Source organism: Salvelinus fontinalis, chromosome 25 (assembly GCF_029448725.1).
Source record: "Salvelinus fontinalis isolate EN_2023a chromosome 25, ASM2944872v1, whole genome shotgun sequence".
Classification (NCBI taxonomy): Eukaryota; Metazoa; Chordata; class Actinopteri; order Salmoniformes; family Salmonidae; genus Salvelinus; species Salvelinus fontinalis.
Window position 1 is genome coordinate 16,135,433 of NC_074689.1, and position 23,718 is coordinate 16,159,150.

Below are 23,718 nucleotides of genomic sequence, written 5' to 3' on the forward strand. Positions count from 1 at the left end.
TTGCGAGTGTGCATGCACGCGTGTGTGTTCAGGGCCGTGGCGGCCGTCTACCTGGCTACAGCCCCTCTATAATTGCCCTGCTGTCAGGGTGATAAGTGGTATTAATGGCGGACTGGTGCACTCTGCTCTGCACTGAGCTCAGGGAATTGCAAGTTGGGATTATTATAGGTGTCTAGCTGGAGTGGAGAGGGGGGGGGGTCTGTCTCTTCTCTCTCTCTCTGTTCTTCAACTCACTCTTTTTTTCTCTTTTCTGATTTTCATTTTTCTTTTTTCTCTTTCTCCCATTCTTCTTTCTCATTTTTTTTATTTTATATCTTTCTCTCACTGTTATTATTATTATATAGTTTCAACCACTCTGTTTTCAACCTCTCTCTCTCTCTCTCTCTTTCTTTCTCACTGTCTCCCTGCCTAATTATCTTGAGAAAAAAATGGAAGACTTCTTTCATTACTCACACATTTAACAGCTCACTAACATCAACTTTTTTCTCATCCTGTTTTGTAGGTGCCTGAAATGTGCAGATGCCCCATGTCAGAAAAGTTGCCCTACCAACCTGGACATCAAGTCATTCATTACCAGTATTGCCAACAAGGTAAAAGTTAGCTTCCTTTCAATTCTAAATGACACAAATGATTAAAATGAAAGCTTTGATATGCCAAATTGTTAATCAATTTATTAGTGTCTTATCATTACTATTTTTACTAAAACATCTGTAATATCACTTAGAAAATCTAAATATAACGCGAAAGACTGTGATTGGTATTTGATTGGTTGAGATATGGGCTTGGGATAATCGATCCCCGAGCCCAGTAACAGCCAGCTGTATTCAGAGAGAGAGAGAGAGCCCCAGACCTGAGCTCAGAGAGGAACAGCTCTAATTGATGTCTTCTGCCAGGGTAAAAGCAGTACATGGTATAAATATAGCCATATATGTTGCCTCCATCCATATGATCAAGGCCAGGCACACAGCCTCACACTGGCATGCCGAATTGCTATTTAATGATGCTCTGTAAACAAACCTGCATAATATATGCTGTGTCTGATAAGAATAGTTGTTTACAGCGAAGTTATAGGACGTTGTGAATGGGATAAACCTTATAAAACAGATCAAATCAGTAATTTCAGTGTCCTTGTAGATGAAAGTGGTGAAATAAACAGTTAGGCTACCTCAGTGTTGTTATAGAGGGAAACACATATGAAAGGGTTTTTAATCTAGGACTCCTCCTGTCATTTCATTATCTAATGTGTACCTTAGACAAGCTAATATTATATGTGTGGGCAACATTATTTGCATGGCATAATAGGTGCATACTACTATTTTTACATTTCTGTTATTGTTTCTTGTTGGAAAACCCAAACGACCGGAGGGATTTGAACCAATATTGTCTCCTTGCCAATAGCTACTTTTTCTTCTATGACTGTTCATTTTCAATGGTAGGGAACTTTACAGGGAAATTGAGGCTTTTACATTTGACTTAAGCAGGAAACTCATTATCATTCAGATATGGAATATTTTTATTGATATAATATTTGACAAATAAAGGTGACTATTAGGTTTACACAGAGCAGGAAGCTTAAATCTTGAATATTTACTGCAATACAACAGTGTCCTCGATTTTGATTGGCTCCACATTTCCCTAATAAAATAACTTCATAATGGAGTTATGCTCTCTTTAATGAAATGTATTGTAGGGTTTCCTATATTATCCTTGCCAGTGAAAATTAAATAAATGATATAGTGTTATAGAACTGTTAAGAATTCTATCAAGTCTGTTGCCATTCTAAATGAGAATTATTCTGTTATTTAGTTTTTAAAATACTATTATTCTTCAGTTTCTATATAACCTACAATATACAGTACCAGTCAAAAGTTTGGACACACCTACTCATTCAAGGGTTTTTATTTATTTTTACTATTACTTTCTACAATGTAGAATAATAGTGAAGATATCAAAACTATTAAAAAACATATATGGAATCATGTAGTAACCAAAAAAAGTGTTAAACAAGTCAAAATATATTTTAGATTTTTCAAAGTAGCCACCCTTTGCCTTGATGACAGCTTTGCATACTCTTGGCATTCTCTCAACTAGCTTCACCTGGAATGCTTTTTTAACAGTCTTGAAGTAGTTCCCCCATATGCTGAGCACTTGTTGGCTGCTTTTCCATCACTCTACGGTCCAACTCATCCCAAACCATCTCAATTGGGTTGAGGACAGGTGACTATAGTGGCCAGGTAATCTGACACAGCACTCCATCACTCTCCTTCTTGGTCAAATAGCCCTTACACAGCCTGGAGGTGTGTTGGGTCATTGTCTTGAAAAGCAAATGATAGTCCCACTAAGTGCAAACCAGATGGGATGGTGTATTGCTGCAGAATGCTGTGGTAGCCATGCTGGATAAGTGTCTACTTACCACCACAAACCGATGATGGAGCTAAGATTGCACTCAACGAGCTGTATAAAGCCATAAGCAAACAAGAAAATGCTAATCTAGAAGCGGCACTCCTAGTGGCCGGGGACTTTAATGCATGCAAACTTAAATCCGTTTTACCCCATTAAAACTCTAGACCACCTTTACACCACACACAGAGACGCTCCCGAGTGGTGCAGCGGTCTAAGGCACTGCATTTCAGTGCAAGAGGCGTCACTACAGTCCCTGGTTCGAATCCAGGCTGAATCACATCTGGCCGTGATTGGGAGTCCCATAGGGCGGCGCACAATTGGCCCAGCATCGTCCGGGTTTGGCTGGGGTAGGCCGTCATTGTTGACTTCTGTGATCGAAAAAGCCTTGGTTTCATGCATGTCAACATCAGAAGCCTCCTCCCTAAGTTTGTTTTACTCACTGCTTTAGCACACTCTGCCAACCCTGATGTCCTTGCCGTGTTTGAATCCTGGCTTAGGAAGGCCACCAAATATTCTGAGATTTCCATACCCAACTATAACACTTTCCGTCAAGATAGAACTGCCAAAGAACTGCCAAAGGGGGAGGAGTTGAAATCTACTGCAGAGAGAGCCTGCAAAGTTCTGTCATACTTTCCAGGTCCAAGCCCAAACAGTTCGAACTTCTAATTTTAAAAATTAATCTCTCCAGAAATAAGTCTCTCACTGTTGCCGCCTGCTACCGACCCCCCTCAGCTCCCAGCTGTGCCCTGGACACCATCTGTGAATTGATCTCCCCCCATCTAGCTTCAGAGTTTGTTCTGTTAGGTGACCTAAACTGGGATATGCTTAACATTCAGGCAGTCCTACAATCTAAGCTAGATGCCCTCAATCTCACACAAATCATCAAGGAACCCACCAGGTACAACCCTAAATCCGTAAACATGGGCACCCTAATAGACATTATCCTGACCAACTTGCCCTCCAAATACACCTCTGCTGTCTTCAATCAGGATCTCAGCGATCACTGCCTCATTGCCTGTATCTGCTACGGGTCCGCGGTCAAACGACCACCCCTCATCACTGTCAAACGCTCCCTAAAACACTTCTGCGAGCAGGCCTTTCTAATCGACCTGGCCCGGGTATCCTGGAAGGATATTGACCTCATCCTGTCAGTTGAGGATGCCTGGTCATTCTTTAAAAGTAACTTCCTCACCATCTTAGACAAGCATGCTCTGTTCAAAAAATGAAGAACTAAGAACAGATATAGCCCTTGGTTCACTCCAGACCTGACTGCCCTCGACCAGCACAAAAACATCCTGTGGCGAACTGCAATAGCATCGAATAGTCCCCGCGATATGCAACTGTTCAGGGAAGTCAGGAACCAATACACGCAGTCAGTCAGGAAAGCAAAGGCCAGCTTTTTCAAGCAGATATTTGCATCCTGTAGCTCTAACTCCAAAAAGTTCTGGGACACTGTAAAGTCCATGGAGAACAAGAGCACCTCCTCCCAGCTGCCCACTGCACTGAGGCTAGGTAACACGGTCACCACCGATAAATCCGTGATAATCGAAGACTTCAACAAGCATTTCTCAACGGCTGGCCATGCCTTCCTCCTGGCTTCTCCAACCCTGGCCAACAGCTCCGCCCCCCCCCCCCCGCTGCTACTCGCCCAAGCCTCCCCAGCTTCTCCTTTACCCAAATCCAGATAGCAGATGTTCTGAAAGAGCTGCAAAACCTGGACCCATACAAATCAGCTGGGCTTGACAATCTGGACCCTCTATTTCTGAAACTGTCCGCCGCCATTGTCGCACCCCCTATCTCCAGCCTGTTCAACCTCTCCTTCGTATCATCTGAGATCCCCAAGGATTGGAAAGCTGCCGCGGTCATCCCCCTCTTCAAAGGGGGAGACACCCTGGACCCAAACTGTTACAGACCAATATCCATCCTGCCCTGCCTATCTAATGTCTTCGAAAGCCATGTCAACAAACAGGTCACTGACCATCTCGAATCCCACCGTACCTTCTCCGCTGTGCAATCCGGTTTCCGAGCCGGTCACGGGTGCACCTCAGCCACGCTCAAGGTACTAAACGAAATCATAACCGCCATCGATAAAAGACAGTACTGTGCAGCCGTCTTCATCGACCTGGCCAAGGCTTTCGACTCTGTCAATCACCATATTCTTATCGGCAGACTCAGTAGCCTCGGTTTTTCTAATGACTGCCTTGCCTGGTTCACCAACTACTTCGCAGACAGAGTTCAGTGTGTCAAATCGGAGGGAATGTTGTCCGGTCCTCTGGCAGTCTCTATGGGGGTACCACAGGGTTCAATTCTCAGGCCGACTCTTTTCTCTGTATATATCAATGATGTTGCTCTTGCTGCGGGCGATTCTCTGATCCACCTCTACGTAGACGACACCATTCTGTATACTTCTGGCCCTTCCTTGGACACTGTGCTATCTAACCTCCAAACGAGCTTCAATGCCATACAACACTCCTCCCGTGGCCTCCAACTGCTCTTAAACGCTAGTAAAACTAAATGCATGCTTTTCAACCGGTCGCTGCCTGCACCCGCACGCATGACTAGCATCACCACCCTGGATGGTTCCGACCTAGAATATGTGGACATCTATAAGTATCTAGGTGTCTGGCTAGACTGCAAACTCTCCTTCCAGACTCATATCAAACATCTCCAATGCAAAATCAAATCGAGAGTCGGCTTTCTATTTCGCAACAAAGCCTCCTTCACTCACGCCGCCAAACTTACCCTAGTAAAACTGACTATCCTACCGATCCTCGACTTCGGCGATGTAATCTACAAAATAGCTTCCAATACTCTACTCAGCAAACTGGATGCAGTTTATCACAGTGCCATCCGTTTTGTTAATAAAGCACCTTATACCACCCACCACTGCGACCTGTATGCTCTAGTCGGCTGGCCCTCGCTGCATGTTCGTCGTCAGACCCACTGGTTCCAGGTCATCTACAAGGCTATGCTAGGTAAAGCGCCGCCTTATCTCAGTTCACTGGTCACGATGGCAACACCCACCCCGTAGTACGCGCTCCAGCAGGTGTATCTCACTGATCATCCCTAAAGCCAAAACCTCATTTGGCCGCCTTTCCTTCCAGTTCTCTGCTGCCTGCGACTAGAACGAATTGCAAAAATCTCTGAAGTTGGAGACTTTTATCTCCCTCAACAACTTTAAACATCTGCTATCTGAGCAGCTAACCGATCGCTGCAGTTGTACATAGTCCATCGGTATATAGCCCACCCAATTTACCTACCTCATCCCCATACTGTTTTCATTTATTTTATTTTATGCTCTTTTGCACACCAGTATCTCTATTTGCACATGATCATCTGATGATTTATCACCCCAGTGTTAATCTGCTAAATTGTAATTATTCGCTCCTTTGGCTTATTTATTGCCTACCTCCTCATGCCTTTTGCACACATTGTATATATATTCTCTTTTTTTTCCTTTTTTTCCTACTATGTTATTGACTTGTTTATTGTTTACTCCATGTGTAACTCTGTGTTGTTGTCTGTTCATACTGCTATACTTTATCTTGGCCAGGTCGCAGTTGCAAATGAGAACTTGTTCTCAACTAGCCTACCTGGTTAAATAAAGGTGAAATAAAAATAAATAAAAATTGTAAATAAGAATTTGTTCTTTACTGACTTGTCTAGTTAAATAAAGGTTAAAATTAAACTACAAAGCTCTCCCTAACCCTCGATTTGGCAAATCGGAACATAATTCTATCCTCCTGATTCCTGCTTACAAGCAGAAACTAAAGCAGAAATTACCAGTGACTCGTTCAATATGGAAGTGCTCAGATGACGCGGACGCTTCGCTACAGGACTGTTTTACTTGCGCAGACCAGAATAATTGTTCCGGGATTCATCCAATGACATTGAGGAGTATACCAGCTCAGTCACCGACTTTATCAATAAGTGCATCGACGATGTGGTCTCCACAGTGACCGTACATACATATCCCAACCAAAAGCCATGGATTACAGGCAACGTCCGCACCGAGCTAAAGGCTAGAGCGGGACACTAATCTGGACTCTTATACAAACCATCAAACAAACAAAGCGTCAATACAGGATTAAGATTGAATTGTACTACACTGGCTCTGACGCTCGTCGGATGTGGCAGGGCTTGCAAACTATTACGGACTAGAAAGGGAAACCCAGCCGCGAGCTGCCCAGTGACGCGAGCCTACCAGACGACCTAAATGCCTTTTTATGCTCGCTTCTAGGCAAGCAAAACTGAAGCATGCATGAGAGCACCAGCTGTTCCGAACGACTGTGTGATAACACTCTCGGTAGCCGATGTGAGCAAGACCTTTAACTTCTCTGGCATATGTGGTACGCTAACGTCCCACTTGGCCAAAAGCCAGAAAAAAATGCAGCGCGTCAAATTCAAATATATTACTATGAAAATCAATCTTTCATGAAATCACACATGAAAGACACCAAATTAAAGCTACACATGTTGTGAATCCAGCCAACATGTCTGATTTCAAAAAGGATTTACTGCGAAAGCACACAAAACGATTATGTTAGGTCAGTACATAGCCACAGAAAAACACAGCCATTTTCCCAGCCAAAGATAGGAGTCACAAAAAGCAGAAATAGAGATAAAATTAATCACTAACCTTTGATGATCTTCATCAGATGACACTCATTGGACTTCATGTTACACAATACATGTATGGTTTGTTCGGTAAAGTTCATATTTATATCAAAAAATTTGAGTTTAGGCGGGACGCTACTGTCTCACTTGGCAAAAAGCCAGAGAAAATGCAAAGCGCCAAATTCAAATTAATTACTATAAAAATTACTATAAAAATCTAACTTTCATTAAATCACACATGAAAGATACCAAATTAAAGCTACACTAGTTGTGAATCCAGCCAACATGTCAGAATTCAAATAGGCTTTTCGGCGAAAGCAAATGATGCTATTACCTGAGTTAGCACCATTGTAAACAAAGAGAGATACGCATATTTCAACCCTGCAGGCACGACACAAAACACAGAAATAAAAATATAATTCATGCCTTACCTTTGACGAGCTTCTGTTGTTGGCACTCCAATATGTCCCATAAACATCACAAATGGTCCTTTTTGTTCGATTAATTCCGTCGATATATTTCCAAAATGTCCATTTATTTGGTGCGTTTGATCCAGAAAAACACCGGTTCCAACTCGTGAAACATGACTACAAAATATCTCAAAAGTTACCGATAAACTTTGCCAAAACATTTCTAACCACTTTTGTAATACAACTTTAGGTATTTTTTAACGTAAATAATCGATACAATTGAAGACGGGATGATCTGTGTTCAATACAGGATTAAAACAATCTGTAGCATGCTTTCTGGTCATGCGCCTCTATCTAACAGGACATTTCAAGTGACCCTGATTCAAAATGGCTGTACTTCTTCATTCCACAAAGGAAAAACCCTCAACTAATTTCTGAAGACTGTTGACATCCATTGGAAGCGGTAGGAACTGCAACAAGGTCAATTAGAAATCTGGTGTCCCAATGAAAATCCATTGAAAAGAGAGTGACCACTCACAGACATGATTCAAACAGTTTTAGAAACTTCAGAGTGTTTTCTATCCAAATCTACTAACAATATGCATATCTTATCTTCTGGGGATGAGTAGCTGGAAGTTGAATTTGGGTATACTTTTCATCCAAACGTGAAAATGCTGCCCCCTATCCTAGAGAAGTTAAGGGCTTGTAAGTAAGCATTTCACAGTAAGGTCTACACCTGTTATATTCGGCGCATGTGACAAATAAAATTGTATTTTATTTGAGAGTTGTACTGGTGTGTATTCTCTGAAAGTAAGGCAAATCCAATGAAGTCTTTATTTCAATCCAGGTTTCTCTGGAGATGGAATATTAAGTTATTTATATCACCAGAGGGGTAGAGGGTGGACCTGAATCAGTGATTTTGACCAGATAGACAGATCACCTGCAGAGATAGAGCACCTTATGTATTTGCCTATGGTCATAACTGTTTATAACTATAATCAAAATGACCTTAGATAATGCTTAGATCCAGTCAAAACAGTTCGTAAAAGTCTGTCAGTACTATGAATTCTTGGTAGAACTGTAATACAAAAACCAGATACCCTCTGAAAGTACACACAGTTGCTGTAGTGGTTTGTGTTATCCCCCTAAATTATTATACGGAAAATGTTATATAAATACCAAAATTACTATAATATCATCCAATATTCTATATGTGCCACTTGTTTTTACGTTTTGGGTACTATACCATTGGTTTGACGTGACAGAGGATTCGGTCAAGATTTTTGAAGCAGTTATTATCACATAAATATGACAAAATTGAAATTTCCTTCCAAATTCTGAGAACTGCCTGTGTGTTTTCCTTTGTGTGCCTGTGTGTTCCGTGTGTGTTCCAGAACTACTATGGGGCGGCGAAGTCGATCTTGTCAGACAACCCCCTAGGCCTGACTTGTGGCATGGTGTGCCCGACCTCTGACCTCTGTGTGGGGGGCTGTAACCTCTACGCCTCTGAGGAAGGACCAATCAACATCGGAGGGCTGCAGCAGTTCGCCACTGAGGTATGGGTGTTGTAGTCCTCTTTAACCAGTTCTGTAGTCCTAATCAGACTCACTTGGAAACATGACTTGAGCTGCTTGATTCACCTCGATACACACTGACAGGTATTCTGGACATTCATTTGCATCACATTATGAGATACGAATGCGTTATATGTTAGAAATGAGGCATACATAACACATTTTCTTCACTTATGTGAATGGATATACTTTTTCACATCGTTTTAATTGGTCAATGTCTTTGCCAGAATGAAACGAGGTTGAGCTCAAGCCACCCCCTCACACACATCCAGTTTGAGAAGTCTGACAAGCTGCTACCTGTACAGTCAGTAGTGATGGTGTTTTGATACATTTTAGAAGGAGTGTAGAGGATAAGGAGTGTACACTATATGTAGACACATCAGGTGGATGGATAGGCTGTTGGGCTACAGGACTGTGTTAGGGCGAAGCCATTGAGTAGGTGTATTTCTGACTGGGTATCAAAACCAGCCAGCCGTTGGTAGTTAGCAGTGAGTACCTTTAACAATGTGATTGTTACAGATACCACGGTCTGGTTATAATTGATGTTTTAACATTTCCGCTGTAACGTTGTATGTACGTTTACATCTATTCCACATGTAAATGTGTACATAGAATATATACAGCAACTGCATTATTTTACCACATGTTGCAACATTGTTATACCTCTATGCAGTCTTTGGCATGTCTTTTTAGGTTTTTAACATACACATTATCCAGGACCTTCAGAACGGCTCAAGCAATTACCATATATTTTCTTACTCACTACTGCACTGTTAACCACTGGTATTGTATTCGTATACGTCATTACGTTAACCTGCTGCTTTTCTGCACTCTACTGTACTACACTGCTCTTTACTCTGCACTCCACTGTACTACACTGCTCTTTACTCTGCACTCTACTGTACTACACTGCTCTTTACTCTGCACTCTACTGTACTACACTGCTCTTTACTCTGTACTCTACTGTACTACCCTGCTCTTTACTCTGTACTGTACTACACTGCTCTTTACTCTGCACTCTACTGTACTACATTGCTCTTTACTCTGTACTCTACTGTACTACACTGCTCTTTACTCTGTAGTCTACTGTACTACACTGCTCTTTACTCTGCACTCTACTGTACTACACTGCTCTTTACTCTGTACTCTACTGTACTACACTGCTCTTTACTCTGTACTGTACTACACTGCTCTTTACTCTGTACTCTACTGTACTACACTGCTCTTTACTCTGTACTCTACTGTACTACACCGCTCTTTACTCTGTATTCTACTGTACTCCACCGCTCTTTACTCTGTATTCTACTGTACTACACCGCTCTTTACTCTGCACTCTACTGTACTACACTGCTCTTTACTCTGTACTCTACTGTACTACACTGCTCTTTACTCTGTACTCTACTGTACTACACTGCTCTTTACTCTGTACTCTACTGTACTACACTGCTCTTTACTCTGCACTCTACTGTACTACACTGCTCTTTACTCTGTACTCTACTGTACTACACTGCTCTTTACTCTGTACTGTACTACACTGCTCTTTACTCTGTACTCTACTGTACTACACCGCTCTTTACTCTGTATTCTACTGTACTCCACCGCTCTTTACTCTGTATTCTACTGTACTACACCGCTCTTTACTCTGCACTCTACTGTACTACACTGCTCTTTACTCTGTACTCTACTGTACTACACTGCTCTTTACTCTGTACTCTACTGTACTACACCGCTCTTTACTCTGTATTCTACTGTACTCCACCGCTCTTTACTCTGTATTCTACTGTACTACACCGCTCTTTACTCTGCACTCTACTGTACTACACTGCTCTTTACTCTGTACTCTACTGTACTACACTGCTCTGTACTCTGTACTCTACTGTACTACACTGCTCTTTACTCTGCACTCTACTGTACTACACTGCTCTTTACTCTGTACTCTACTGTACTACACTGCTCTTTACTCTGCACTCTACTGTACTACACTGCTCTTTACTCTGTACTCTACTGTACTACCCTGCTCTTTACTCTGTACTCTACTGTACTACACTGCTTTTACTCAGCACTCTACTGTACTACACTGCTTTTTACTCTTTACTATACTCTACTACACTGCTCTTTACTCTGCACTCTACTATACTACACTGCTCTTTACTCTGCACTCTACTGTACTACAATGCTCTTTACTCTGCACTCTACTGTACTACACTGCTCTTTACTCTGCACTCTACTGTACTACACTGCTCTTTACTCTGCACTCTACTGTACTACACTCTTTACTCTGCACTCTACTGTACTACCCTGCTCTTTACTCTGCACTCTACTGTACTACTCTGCTCTTTACTCTGCACTCTACTGTACTACACTGCTCTTTATACTGTACTCCACTGCTCTTTACTCTGTACTCTACTGTACTACACTGCTCTTTACTCTGTACTCTACTGTACTACATTGCTCTTTACTCTGTACTGTACTACACTGCTCTTTACTCTGTACTGTACTACACTGCTCTTTACTCTGTACTGTACTACACTGCTCTTTACTCTGTAGTCTACTGTACTACACTGCTCTTTACTCTGCACTCTACTGTACTACACTGCTCTTTACTCTGCACTCTACTGTACTACAATGCTCTTTACTCTGTACTGTACTACCCTGCTCTTTACTCTGTACTCTACTGTACTACCCTGCTCTTTACTCTGTACTCTACTGTACTACACTGCTCTTTACTCTGCACTGTACTACCCTGCTCTTTACTCTGCACTCTACTGTACTACACTGCTCTTTACTCTGCACTCTACTGTACTACACTGCTCTTTACTCTGTACTGTACTACCCTGCTCTTTACTCTGTACTCTACTGTACTACCCTGCTCTTTACTCTGTACTCTACTGTACTACACTGCTCTTTACTCTGCACTCTACTGTACTACCCTGCTCTTTACTCTGCACTCTACTGTACTACCCTGCTCTTTACTCTGCACTCTTCTGTACTATACTGTACTACACTGCTCTTTACTTTGCACTCTACTCTTTACTCTGCATTCTACTGTACTACACTGCTCTTTACTCTGTACTCTACTGCACTACACTGCTCTTTACTCCGCACTCTACTGTACTACACTGCTCTTTACTCTGCACTCTACTGTACTACACTGTTCTTTACTTTGCACTCTACTGTACTACACTGCTCTTTACTCTGTACTCTACTGTGCTACACTGCTCTTTACTTTGCACTCTACTCTTTACTCTGCATTCTACTGTACTACACTGCTCTTTACTCTGTACTCTACTGCACTACACTGCTCTTTACTCTGCACTCTACTGTACTACACTGCTCTTTACTCTGTACTCTACTACACTGCTCTTTACTCTGCACTCTACTGTACTACACTGTTCTTTACTCTGCACTCTACTGTACTACACTGCTCTTTACTCTGTACTCTACTGTACTACACTGCTCTTTACTCTGTACTCTACTCTACTGTACTACACTGCTCTTTACTCTGCACTCTACTGTACTACACTGCTCTTTACTCTGCACTCTACTGTACTACACTGCTCTTTACTCTGCACTTTACTGTACTACACTGCTCTCTACTCTGCACTCTACTGTACTACACTGCTCTTTACTCTGTACTGTACTACACTGCTCTTTACTCTGCACTCTACTGTACTACACTGCTCTTTACTCTGTACTCTACTGTACTACACTGCTCTTTACTCTGCACTCTACTGTACTACACTGCTCTTTACTCTGTACTCTACTACACTTTTCTTTACTCTGCACTCTACTGTACTAGACTGCTCTTTACTCTGTACTCTACTGTACTACACTGCTCTTTACTCTGTACTCTACTACACTGTTCTTTACTCTGTACTCTACTGTACTACACTGCTCTTTACTTTGCACTCTACTCTACTGTACTACACTGCTCTTTACTTTGTACTCTACTGTACTACCCTTCTCTTTACTCTGTACTATACTGTACTCTACTACACTGCTCTTTACTCTGTACTCTACTGTACTTCACGGCTCTTTGCTCTGCACTCTACTGTACTACACCGCTCTTTACTCTGCACTCTACTGTACTACATTGCTCTTTACTCTGCACTCTACTGTACTACACTGCTCTTTACTCTGTACTCCACTGTACTACACTGCTCTTTACTCTGCACTCTACTGTACTACACTGCTCTTTACTCTGTATTCTACTGTACTACACTGTTCTTTACTCTGCACTCTACTGTACTACACTGTTCTTTACTCTGCACTCTACTGTACTACACTGTTCTTTACTCTGCACTCTACTGTACTACACTGTTCTTTACTCTGCACTCTACTGTACTACACTGCTCTTTACTCTGCACTCTACTGTACTACACTGCTCTTTACTCTGCACTCTACTGTACTACACTGCTCTTTACTCTGCACTCTACTGTACTACACTGCTCTTTACACTGTACTCTACTGTACTACACTGCTCTTTATACTGTACTCCACTGCTCTTTACTCTGCACTCTACTGTACTACACTGCTCTTTACTCTGTACTCTACTACACTGCTCTTTACTCTGCACTCTACTACACTGCTCTTTACTCTGTATTCTACTGTACTACACTGCTCTTTACTCTGCACTCTACTGTACTACACTGCTCTTTACTCTGCACTCTAGTCTGTACAGCATTGTACTCTACTGTACTACACTGCTCTTTACTCTGTACCATACTGTACTGTACTACACTGCTCTTTACTCTGTACTCTAGTCTGTATAGCATTGTACTCTACTGTGCTGCTCAGTGCTGTGTTTCCCTTCATCGTACATTACATTATTCCGTCTCTACTAAGTCCCTATAACGGGTGAGGGAGTGGTGGGCTGCAGCATCAAGCTCAGTATTAATGGTGCCTCTCAACCCGTTGTTATGGCGTCAGTACAGCCCTCTGCCAATAAAGTCAAAATTCTCCCCTTGTTTATCATCCAAGCCTAACCTTCTGGTACGATAAACATCAGATTCACCATTAGGAACCGGCTGGTGGAAAGAGAGATGGGGGGGAGGAAATGGAAGTAAAAACCAGGGAGAAGACAACAGAACAGAGAATTATGCAAGATGTCAAAGTCAACACAGATGACTTAGTTATGACCCAGTGTAAAGCAGACATGAGGAATGGGAGAATCTTTCTTTCATGTCTAAAACATATAGGTTGCAGGAGTCAAGTCCAACTGAAATTCATTTTACTGTATGTTCTAAAGAAAAAGGACTAACAAAGGAGGGAAATGGAAGAAATACACAGTGCCAAGAAGTCCTTTAAAGGAATGCTGTACATATCTATTTTCATGGTAAATAGATGTGAGAGGAGACGTGTTGATGTTCTTCATGTGCCATGACCGTTATCACTGATGACAGGAGTCTGTGTTATGCTACATGTTTTTGAACTGCTATACGCTACATTTGTTTCATCATGTGTGCTCCTATCTTTTTCCCCTAATTCTTCCTCATGTTGAATAATGATTAGAACATCAAGTGTGTGTGTGTGTATTTGCGTGTGTGTGTGGGTGGGTGTGTGTGCGTGTGGGCCTGCATGTGTGTGATTACGTGTGTGTGTGTTCATGGTGTAGCTCCGAGATAATCAGGATATCTGTTCCCGTCATTGTCGTGGTGAGCTTTATTTAGTTCCATGGTAACAGCTAATTAAAGTGAAATGTCAGAGATAGTGTGTGGGCTTGAATTGCTGCCTTTGACCCACACATCATCTTGTAGGGCTGCCTGCTGCTAAGGATGCATTTCCTCTACAGTAACGAACTCTTTCATTCTGGAGAGAGTTCAACAAGACGAGTACATTCTGAGGAATGGATGTAAATGGTCTTACTTATTCTACGTACTGTAGATGGAAGGAATCTTACACTTCTACAAAATGACTGAAGGATTATTATTGGACGCATATCGACAAAAACCTACACTTTTACAAATTGAATGAATGGTTCTGCAGGTATATGAAAGGAAAATAATTGTGAGCATGTCACTTTACCTACGTCACCGTTATGTGACTGTAACCAACTGTACTGTAGATGTGCTCAGCCCAATTAAATTGTACTCTTCCGTAGTTCAAGGTAGAGTACGTTCATAGACAACACGGAGCTACTGAATGAAGCACGACATAACGACATCACTTTGTATGAGAGGAAGTCAAGATGACAAAACACGTGCCTGTATACACTTTCAGCAGAATCTATTGTGACGTGGATGATTATCTTTGCATGTTAGTCTGTTCATTTCCCACTATTGCTTTAGAACAATGAGGCAAACACACATAACGAGAGGAAGGTTGGCACGTGGCATTGCCAGGGGTTGGATTCTTTAATCAGTGCGTTTATAATCCTCTCAGGTACTGTATATGCCATGCGTTTTCCATCCTGTTCTTTAGCTACAGGAACAGTACAACAGTACAACAGAACAGTTCATTTCTAGCCATCTCGCACACCTTCCGCCTCCTGCCTTCTTCCTATCAAGACTAATCTAGTAACACATCTCAAAAAGCAAGAGAAGCTCATGGTAAAGTTTCATTACTTCCTAAAGGATAAAAGGCACAATTACAAAAGCCTTCCGTCCGCTCCCTTCTCTTCTCTCTCTCGCTGCCTGCCACATCTGCTGTGACTACTATACATCTCTATCATGTGGCAGCTCTCCTCTCTCCTTAAATGTGAAAGGTCAGGGCGGTTATCTAGCAGATAATTAGATAAGCTCAGGAAGAAGAGAAAGAGAAGGGGGCTATCTGGGCGATCGCTGCTCAGCTTCTATCAGCTCCATTCAGCCTGCGCTCCATGCTCCTAGCTCTAGTCCTCTCAACATTACTGATAAAGTCAAAGCCACCTTTCATTTAGGCTTTATTCTTCTCCTAATCTTATAGTGGATATAAGCGTATTAGTGTCTACCTTGAGTCTGGCACTGAGGTGTATAATATGGCCTGAATGACAGTGTTACTGTTAACTCTCAGTAGTTCAGACAGACCAGAGGGGAGTTGTCTTGTGAAAGCAGTATTGATGTGTTCAGTTTGTTATGATGATAAGCACTGGACAGGGGAGAGTCATGTTTCATCCAATGAAGCTGGATGATGCTTTTGATTGATGCTTCTGTATGCGTGTGCTGTGTGCTTATTGTACCCAGTGCTACCCACACACATAAAATGTGAAGCAAAGCTAGCACCGCAGCAGTCGCAGTTCAATGTTCAATTAGTGTGTTCAATTATTGTGTTCAATTAGTGTGTTCAATTAGTGTGTTCAATTAGAGTGTGAGAAGAATTAGAAAAACAGAGATGAGTGTTTTGAATAACAAGGCCTCGGAACTGCTCTTAAGCACTATTAAAAATATTGTCATGCAGCAATTTGGGCTTCACAGTTCATGAAACGCATGAATAACTAAATGAATATCACCTATAGCTCAGGCATTATATTGCAGTAACAATTTGAGGCTTCGTGTATTGATCTAGATCATCTTATTAAGGAGACAAAGTATCCCCACTCTCATTTCACCCCTAATTATGGATATGTTGCCGCTACAGCATTCACTTTCCACTGTTTGTGATGCAGTAGTCTATATTTCTCTTGAAAATCATCAGTGAACATGGTGCTTTACAGTAGCTATCTGATTAATGTTGTTTTCTATCCATATTATTCTAGTAGATGACTCTAGGGCTAGTTATTTAACAGCCAGTGTGGTGTAGTCCCATAGATAGCTTTTAGTTGGGCAGACCATGTTCTAATTTGATTGGAGTTTTGAACTGTTTTGTATGTGCAATTGAACACTTTGCCTGGTTTTAGCATGGCCAGGAGAAATGAACACGCCTGCCATACAGTCAGTCAGTCTAGACAGGCATTGGCAGGCGTTGCTAGTACTGGATGGGGATAAACCAAGCATGAATGAGTAGAACAAATGACACAGGATGAAAGGGTTTGGAACTGGTTGTGGTTCATTAATGATGACCTATAGTGCATTCGGAAAGTATTTAGACCCCTTGACTTTTCCCACATTTTGTTACGTTACAGCCTTATTCTAAAATGTAATTACATTTTTTTTTTCTCCAATCGACACACAATACCCCATAATGACAAAGCAAAAGCCGTTTTTTAGATTTTAAATATTACATTTACATAAGTATTCAGACCCTTTACTCAGTACTTTGGTGAAGCATCTTTGGCAGAGATTACAGCCTCAAGTCTTTTTGGGTATGACGTTACAAGCTTGGCTCACCTGAATTTGGGGAGTTTCTCCCGTACTTCTCTGCAGATCCTCTCAAGCTCTGCCAAGTTGGATGGGGAGTATTGCTGCACAGCTATTTTCAAGTCTCTTTAGAGATGTTAGATCGGGTTCACGTCCGTGCTCTGGCTGGGCCACTCAAGGACATTCAGAGACTTGTCCCAAAGCCACATTCGCCCCAGTCTGAGGTCCTGAGTGCTCTGGAGCAGGTTTTCATCAAGGATCTCTCTGTACTTTGGTCCGTTCATCTTTCCCTTGATGCTGACTAGTCTCCTAGTGATGCCTTGATGCTGACTAGTCCATGCCAATGGAAAACATCCCCACAGCATGATGATGCCACCACCATGCTTCACCATAGGGATGGTACCAGGCTTCTTCCAGACATGACGCTTGGCATTCAGGCCAAACAGTTCAATCTTGGTTTCATCAAATCATAATCAAATCCATTTATATTTGTCACATGCCACGAATACAACAGGTGTAGTAGACCTTACAGTGAAATGTTTACTTACAAGCCCTTAACCAACAATGCAGTTCAAGAAATAGAGTTAAGAAAGTATTTACTAAGTAAACTAAAGTGAAAAAAAGTAAAAAATAATCTAAAAGTAACACAAGAAAATTACATAACAATAACGAGGCTATGTACAGGGGGTACCGGTACCGAGTTATCAGACCACTGAATCTTGTTTCTCATGGTCTGAGAGTCCTTTAGGTAACTTTTGGAAAACTCCAAGCGGGCTGTCGCGTGCCTTTTACTGAGGAGTGGCCTCCGTCTGGCCACTCTACCATAAATGCCTGATTAGTGGAGTGCTGCATTGATGGTTGTCCTTCTGGAAGGTTCTGCCATATCCACAGAGGAACGCTGGAGCTCTATCAGAGTGACCATCGGGTTCTTGGTCACCTCTCTGACAAAGACACTTCTCCCCTGATTGCTCAGTTTGGCTTGGAGGCCAGCTACAGGAAGATTCTTGGTGGTTCCAAACTTTTTCCATTGAAGAATGATGGAGGGCACTGTGTTCTTGGGGACCTTCAATGCTGCAGTTTTGGTACCCTTCCAAAGATCTGTGCCTCAACACAGTCCTGTCTCGGAGCTCTACGGACAATTCATTTGACCTCATGGCTTGGTTTTTGCTCTGACATGCGGTGTCAACTGTGGGACCTTATATAGACAGGTATGTGCCTTTGCAAATCATGTCAATTGAATTTACCACAGATGGACTCCAATCAAGTTGTAGAAACATCTCAAGGATGATCAATGGAAACAGGATGCACCTGAGCTCAATTAACTGTCTCATAGCAAAGGGTCTGAATACTTATGTAAATAAGGTATTTATTGTTTTTTGTTCGTTCTAAATTTGCAAAAATTTCAAGAAACCTGTTTTCGCTTTGTCATTTTGGAGTATTCTGTGTAGATTGATGAGGAAAATAGTAAATTTAATCAATTTTAGAGTAAGGTTGTAACGTCACAAAATGTGGAAAAAGTCGAGGTCTGAATACTTTCCGAATGCACTGTATATTCCACAAGGAATTGAATGGTCTAAGTAAGCAAGCAATCAAGCAAGTACGTAAACCAAACTCCCTCATGTGTCTGTTATCACCTCAGATCTTTAGTAAGATGGGCATTCCTCAAGTGAGGAACCCAGCTCTCCCTCCTCCAGACCAGATGCCTAAAAGCTTCCACTCCAAGATCGCTCTGATTGGCTGTGGCCCGGCCAGCATCAGCTGTGCTTCCTTCCTGGCTCGCCTTGGCTACGATGACATCACCATATTCGAAAAACAGAAGTGGATCGGTGGACTGAGGTAAAACTTCCCATCCCAGCCAGTGTTTGTTGTCACACCTTGGCCTCTTTTCAAGTTGACTTTGTAACATGATTATTTATTTTTTTCTTCAATGGCTAGTAACATAACAAAATAACAAAAATGTCATCCAATAATGCTCCCAAAGTGTTTAATAGGACTAGGACTTTGACCCCAACCTGGGTCTTCATAAGGACAAATTAGGAACTCAATATTAGGAACGTGTTCTTAATTTTTGGTATACTCAGTATATTTTGTCACAGCAAAATAATCCTGCATCAACAGGATTTGAGTGTTTTGTCCACAAAGTTTAGCAAAAAGTAGGCGATGTGAAAAGTGCAATACTGTTAATATAATGTGTGTTAGTATGGGTTTTCAGTGAATTTATGTAAATGACAATGCTCATCTTCAATTCCAATTCTCAGCAACAAAAGAGTGATCAGATTAAGATCCTACATTTGTATTCATTCGCTTCCTGGGCAGCAATTAGTCAATGGTGTAACTTAAAGCCAGATCTGTGGCTCCTTGTCAACGCTTGCGGATATGCATCTGTAGTTCATCTAAATTCATGTCCTTTTGTGTGGGGCATTTACCACTAAAGGGCATTGTTGATCATGGGTCTGCTGGATCAATATAAAGAACATTGTATAAGGTCACAGCTGCTAATGAGAGTTTTGGTAATTGTGAATATTCATCTTTCAAATGCCTGAGTTTGGATTGGGTTACCAATTACCTACCCAGGCCTTTAGTACATTTGACATTTTAGTCATCCTAGGAGTCCTGCAAATGTCCATAGTGGGTTTCACGTACTTCGAGGGACAACAGGGAATAAAATTAATAATTTGAGGTTGGTTCAGGTAGAGGTTGGACATAGAAGCAGGATAATTTTGAGGCAGAGAAAGTAGAAAAAGTGAATACAAACCCAAATCATCAAATGAAAATAAGAAAAAGGAGTTGGTGTTGCAACAGTATAGAGAATCCTCTTCGCTGTGTCTGTATTTTTTCTTCCTCACGCCTAACTTTTCATATTCCTCCGAGTCCTTTCTCTGTCATCCCTCTTCTTCATCCTCCTCCTCATCCTCCTCCTCCTTTTCATCCTGCCCCTGCTCCTCCTTCCCCTTCTCCATCTCCCAGTCACGTTCATTCTTCCTCTCTCTCTCTCTCTCGCAGCTCTACGGAGATCCCTCAGTTCAGGCTGCCATATGAGGTAGTGCACTTCGAGGTGGAGCTGATGATGGATTTGGGCATCAAGGTAATGAGTCCCCCACCTCCCCTCCCACTCTCTCTCCATCTCCCCCCTGTCCCCTCTCTCCATCTCTCCCTCCATCTCTCTCTCTCCCTCCATTCCCCTGTCCCCTTCCTCGTTTACATCAGAGGCTAGCGCAGGCGACAGGTCTGGGAGAAGATCAGCAGCCCAAATGTCAGGCGCATTAATAAAGAACAATTAAAAGCTGCATCAGGCCGGGCAGGCTCCAGGCTGCTGAGACCTTGTGTCTCCGGCACCGGCTGCAACTTGGGGCGATGCTCTAGCTTGTCTGTCTGTCTGTTGCTTGAATGCCACAGTGGTGAGAAAGGGCAATCGATAGTCCTTACCACGGCCAGCTAGCCAGCCACTGCAGACCAGACCAGACAGCACCTGCTCATGATTCATTTTAAACCAGGAAACAGATTTGGTTGCTGAAAAGAATGGAGGGAGTGGAGTGAGGAGTAGTTAGAGGTTTTTGCATGTCTGTGTTCTTTTCTGCTCTGTTCTGTGAAAAGATAAATAGTAGAAGTGAAGAATTTAATCACATAAAGAGTGAATAGCGTCCCAAGTTAGGTCATTTTGATTATCGGTACAACTCATTAACAGAGATGCTCATCCAACCAGAGTGTTAAGCCAAGTGTTAGAACTTTGGGTTTTTGATCATCAAGCATTTATTATAATTATACAATAGATTATCCATTGAAATGTTCTTAGAGCTGGTGCTCCCATTATAACCAATGAGTTGTGTTGTATTGTTTCAGGTGGTGTGTGAGAAAGCCCTGGGCCAGGACGGGATGACTCTGCTCTCTCTGAGAGATGAAGGTTACAAAGCTGTCTTTATCGGCATTGGTTGGTTATTCATTTATTCCTTTTCTTCCTGTCTTTTCCACCCTCTCTCTGTATACATGTACTCTCATACCAATAGGTTTGAGCAAATGTAAAGATGATGTGGGTTGTATTCATTGGCCACCAAATAGAAGAAAACTGACTGATGCATGGAGTGACTACATGAACTTGTCCAATAAGAATTGCTTATTTCTGTTTTCCGTCGCAAAACGTTTTGTGCTACCGGGTGCACTAATGAAGTCAACCGGGGGGAGAGCCTTTGGTACCACAGCAGTCAATTTCTGTAATAATGTGACACTTAGTGGCCCGTAGGGATCTGGTCATAAGTAGTGCACTATATAAGGAATAGGGTGCCATTTGGGATGCTTCCTCTGTGAGCTGGCTGCTCTTTCAGAGGTCCTGCTTTAACCCGCCTCACAGCATAAGCCTCATTCACTTGTCATTTGTTATTTCTGTGTGTGATACTGTGTCCCAGCATGGTAAACTAACAGCGCCCGTTGTGAGGCCCGCTGGGGCGCCACCGAGCATGCCACGTGCCCCCGTCAAATATCTCTACCCAGAGTCCCCCCTGCTGGGTTATCCCAGAGCTCTGATTCGCTGACCCAGAATACTCTTTAGCGATACACCTCACCACTGGCACGGAAGGCTAACCTGATGTCAACCCTCACACGCGCACACAGACACACTCAAGCCCGCACACACGCCCTGACACGCACACATAAATGTGCGCACACACACTCTCCCTTGTCAGGGTCCGAGGGCTTTTTACGGTCTGTGCTCTCCCTCTTTTACCCACTCATATATCTGCAAATGAAATCCATCGAGACCCATGACCTGTAAAATCAATTGAATATCTGCTACAACCTTTCAAAATAGACGGTCTGGTCTCCTTTTGCTATTTCAGTCTCATTTGCTTGTCTAGTTACACCTTTCAGTGTCTAGCTGGTCCATTCGTTTATGGAATGTTGAAACAATTGGTGGAGGATTTTCTTTCTTCTGTGGCTGTACGTCAGTTGAAGCAGTGTTTGAGAAAGACAGAGAGTTAACATTAAATGTTAACTCTCTCGGTCTTTCTCAAACACTTAATACCTCAATGAACCTGTTATCTTTCTGGCTGAGCTTCATTCAAATGCTCCCATTTCTCATTAGAATCAAAGAAGCACTCCGTTACATAGTGATGGCTTGCCTTAACTGAAGACTTCTTCTGCCGAAACAAATATATGCCAAAATGAAAGAAACGCGTTAAGGGAGTAATAATATTGTTTTATTTTTTTCTATAGCAGGCAAATAAATGTAGCTGTCTTGTAGCTGTGTGGATCTGGGGAACTCAAACGTTCCTTGAAGCTGTCTGTCTGTTTGTTTAGTTTTACTGAACTAAGACAGAATAAAAAAGACTCCTATAATTCATTGTTTCAAAATGCTCAGAGTCATTTGATAGTGGACTCCCTAATTACGGAGAGTCGTTTATTTAAAACCATTTTGGGATTTTTTCTCTCCTTTTACTCACAAAGGGATGTAAAGGAATTTCAATTCCCTATGAAAAATTCAAGCGGAAGTGTGTTTGCAATTAATTTCTGTGATTTCATACTAGTCCTTTACAGGCTTTTTAAATGTCATCCTCCGACATGATTGACATGCTAATTTCTCCCTGGCAGTATGCTGAACGGAAGGCAGGTTGAGGGAGAGAGATAAGGGCATTGTTTCTGAGCTATAAGCTTAGGAAGCCAGCTCAAAGGTTCATTTCGTTTAAACAGTGGATTAACCCTTTATCCTCCGCTCTACAATGTGATCTGTGGTGGTGAGGCTCAATTGTCTTGGTTCTCCTTTGATTTCTCTGGTTTACGGAAAATTCCATCCCTTCTTTGGTGTTTTTAAAGACAGCAGCTGTTCTGCATATTGCTGAAAGGCTGGAAGGACAGATGAACGGACCGTCCATTGATTGGATTGGCACATCTTGAAAAGAGGGGTGGAAGAAATAAGTTGATGTAAAGAAAAGAACAAGTAGGGAAAGTGATAGAAGTAGTTTTGAATGGTTTAAAAGGGTTCTGATCATTTTTAAAGACAGCGTTTGATTTTAAAAAATTGGAAAATCAATAGCTGATGTTGTTGGATAGTAGACAGGACGATGCCGATTGGGGCTGATTTTCGGTCAGGAAGTCAACGTCAAGTTGTGTCAATGAATTCGCATCAGAAGGAAAACTTGACATAATTAATAACATTTGATTGAATGTATATATTTATATAGAAACTCATCTCTTCCACAATAAATGTGTAGCACTACCAATTTATCTTTTGAAATGGTACCCTTTACTGCATGTGAATTATTATGTCTCACTAAGAGTCCAGCATAAGGCCTATCTATGCGAGTACCAGTGGCTTCCATAAGGTGTGGCGGAAGCGTCCATATTCTCTCTCTGGATGTGTCCCTTTCTCCCAGTGACAAGGTTAATGGATCCCAGTACAGAGGGCAGTTATGGCTTCAGAGGTCTTGATTTATGTTAAAGCTTAATGTACTTAGTGTGCCGCTGCATTATTTAACAATCTGTCCTTGGTGCTTGATCATCGTAAGGGTGAAC

The 23,718-nt window shown here is 42.1% G+C and overlaps 1 protein-coding gene across 2 annotated transcripts in view; it reads left to right on the forward strand.

The window, feature by feature from the left end:
• Window positions 1-23,718, forward strand: part of LOC129822899 (dihydropyrimidine dehydrogenase [NADP(+)]-like) — a 213,809-nt gene that overhangs the window by 50,875 nt on the left and 139,216 nt on the right. Inside the window, exons 4-8 of one of the 2 annotated variants that reach the window (XM_055881411.1) lie at window positions 503-590; window positions 8,825-8,986; window positions 18,857-19,053; window positions 20,221-20,302; window positions 21,058-21,118. In XM_055881411.1, coding sequence (XP_055737386.1) covers window positions 503-590; window positions 8,825-8,986; window positions 18,857-19,053; window positions 20,221-20,302; window positions 21,058-21,118 — 590 coding nt within the window. Of the gene's footprint in view, window positions 1-502; window positions 591-8,824; window positions 8,987-18,856; window positions 19,054-20,220; window positions 20,303-21,057; window positions 21,146-23,718 lie in introns of both variants that reach the window. The other variant, XM_055881410.1, reaches the window with a different exon arrangement.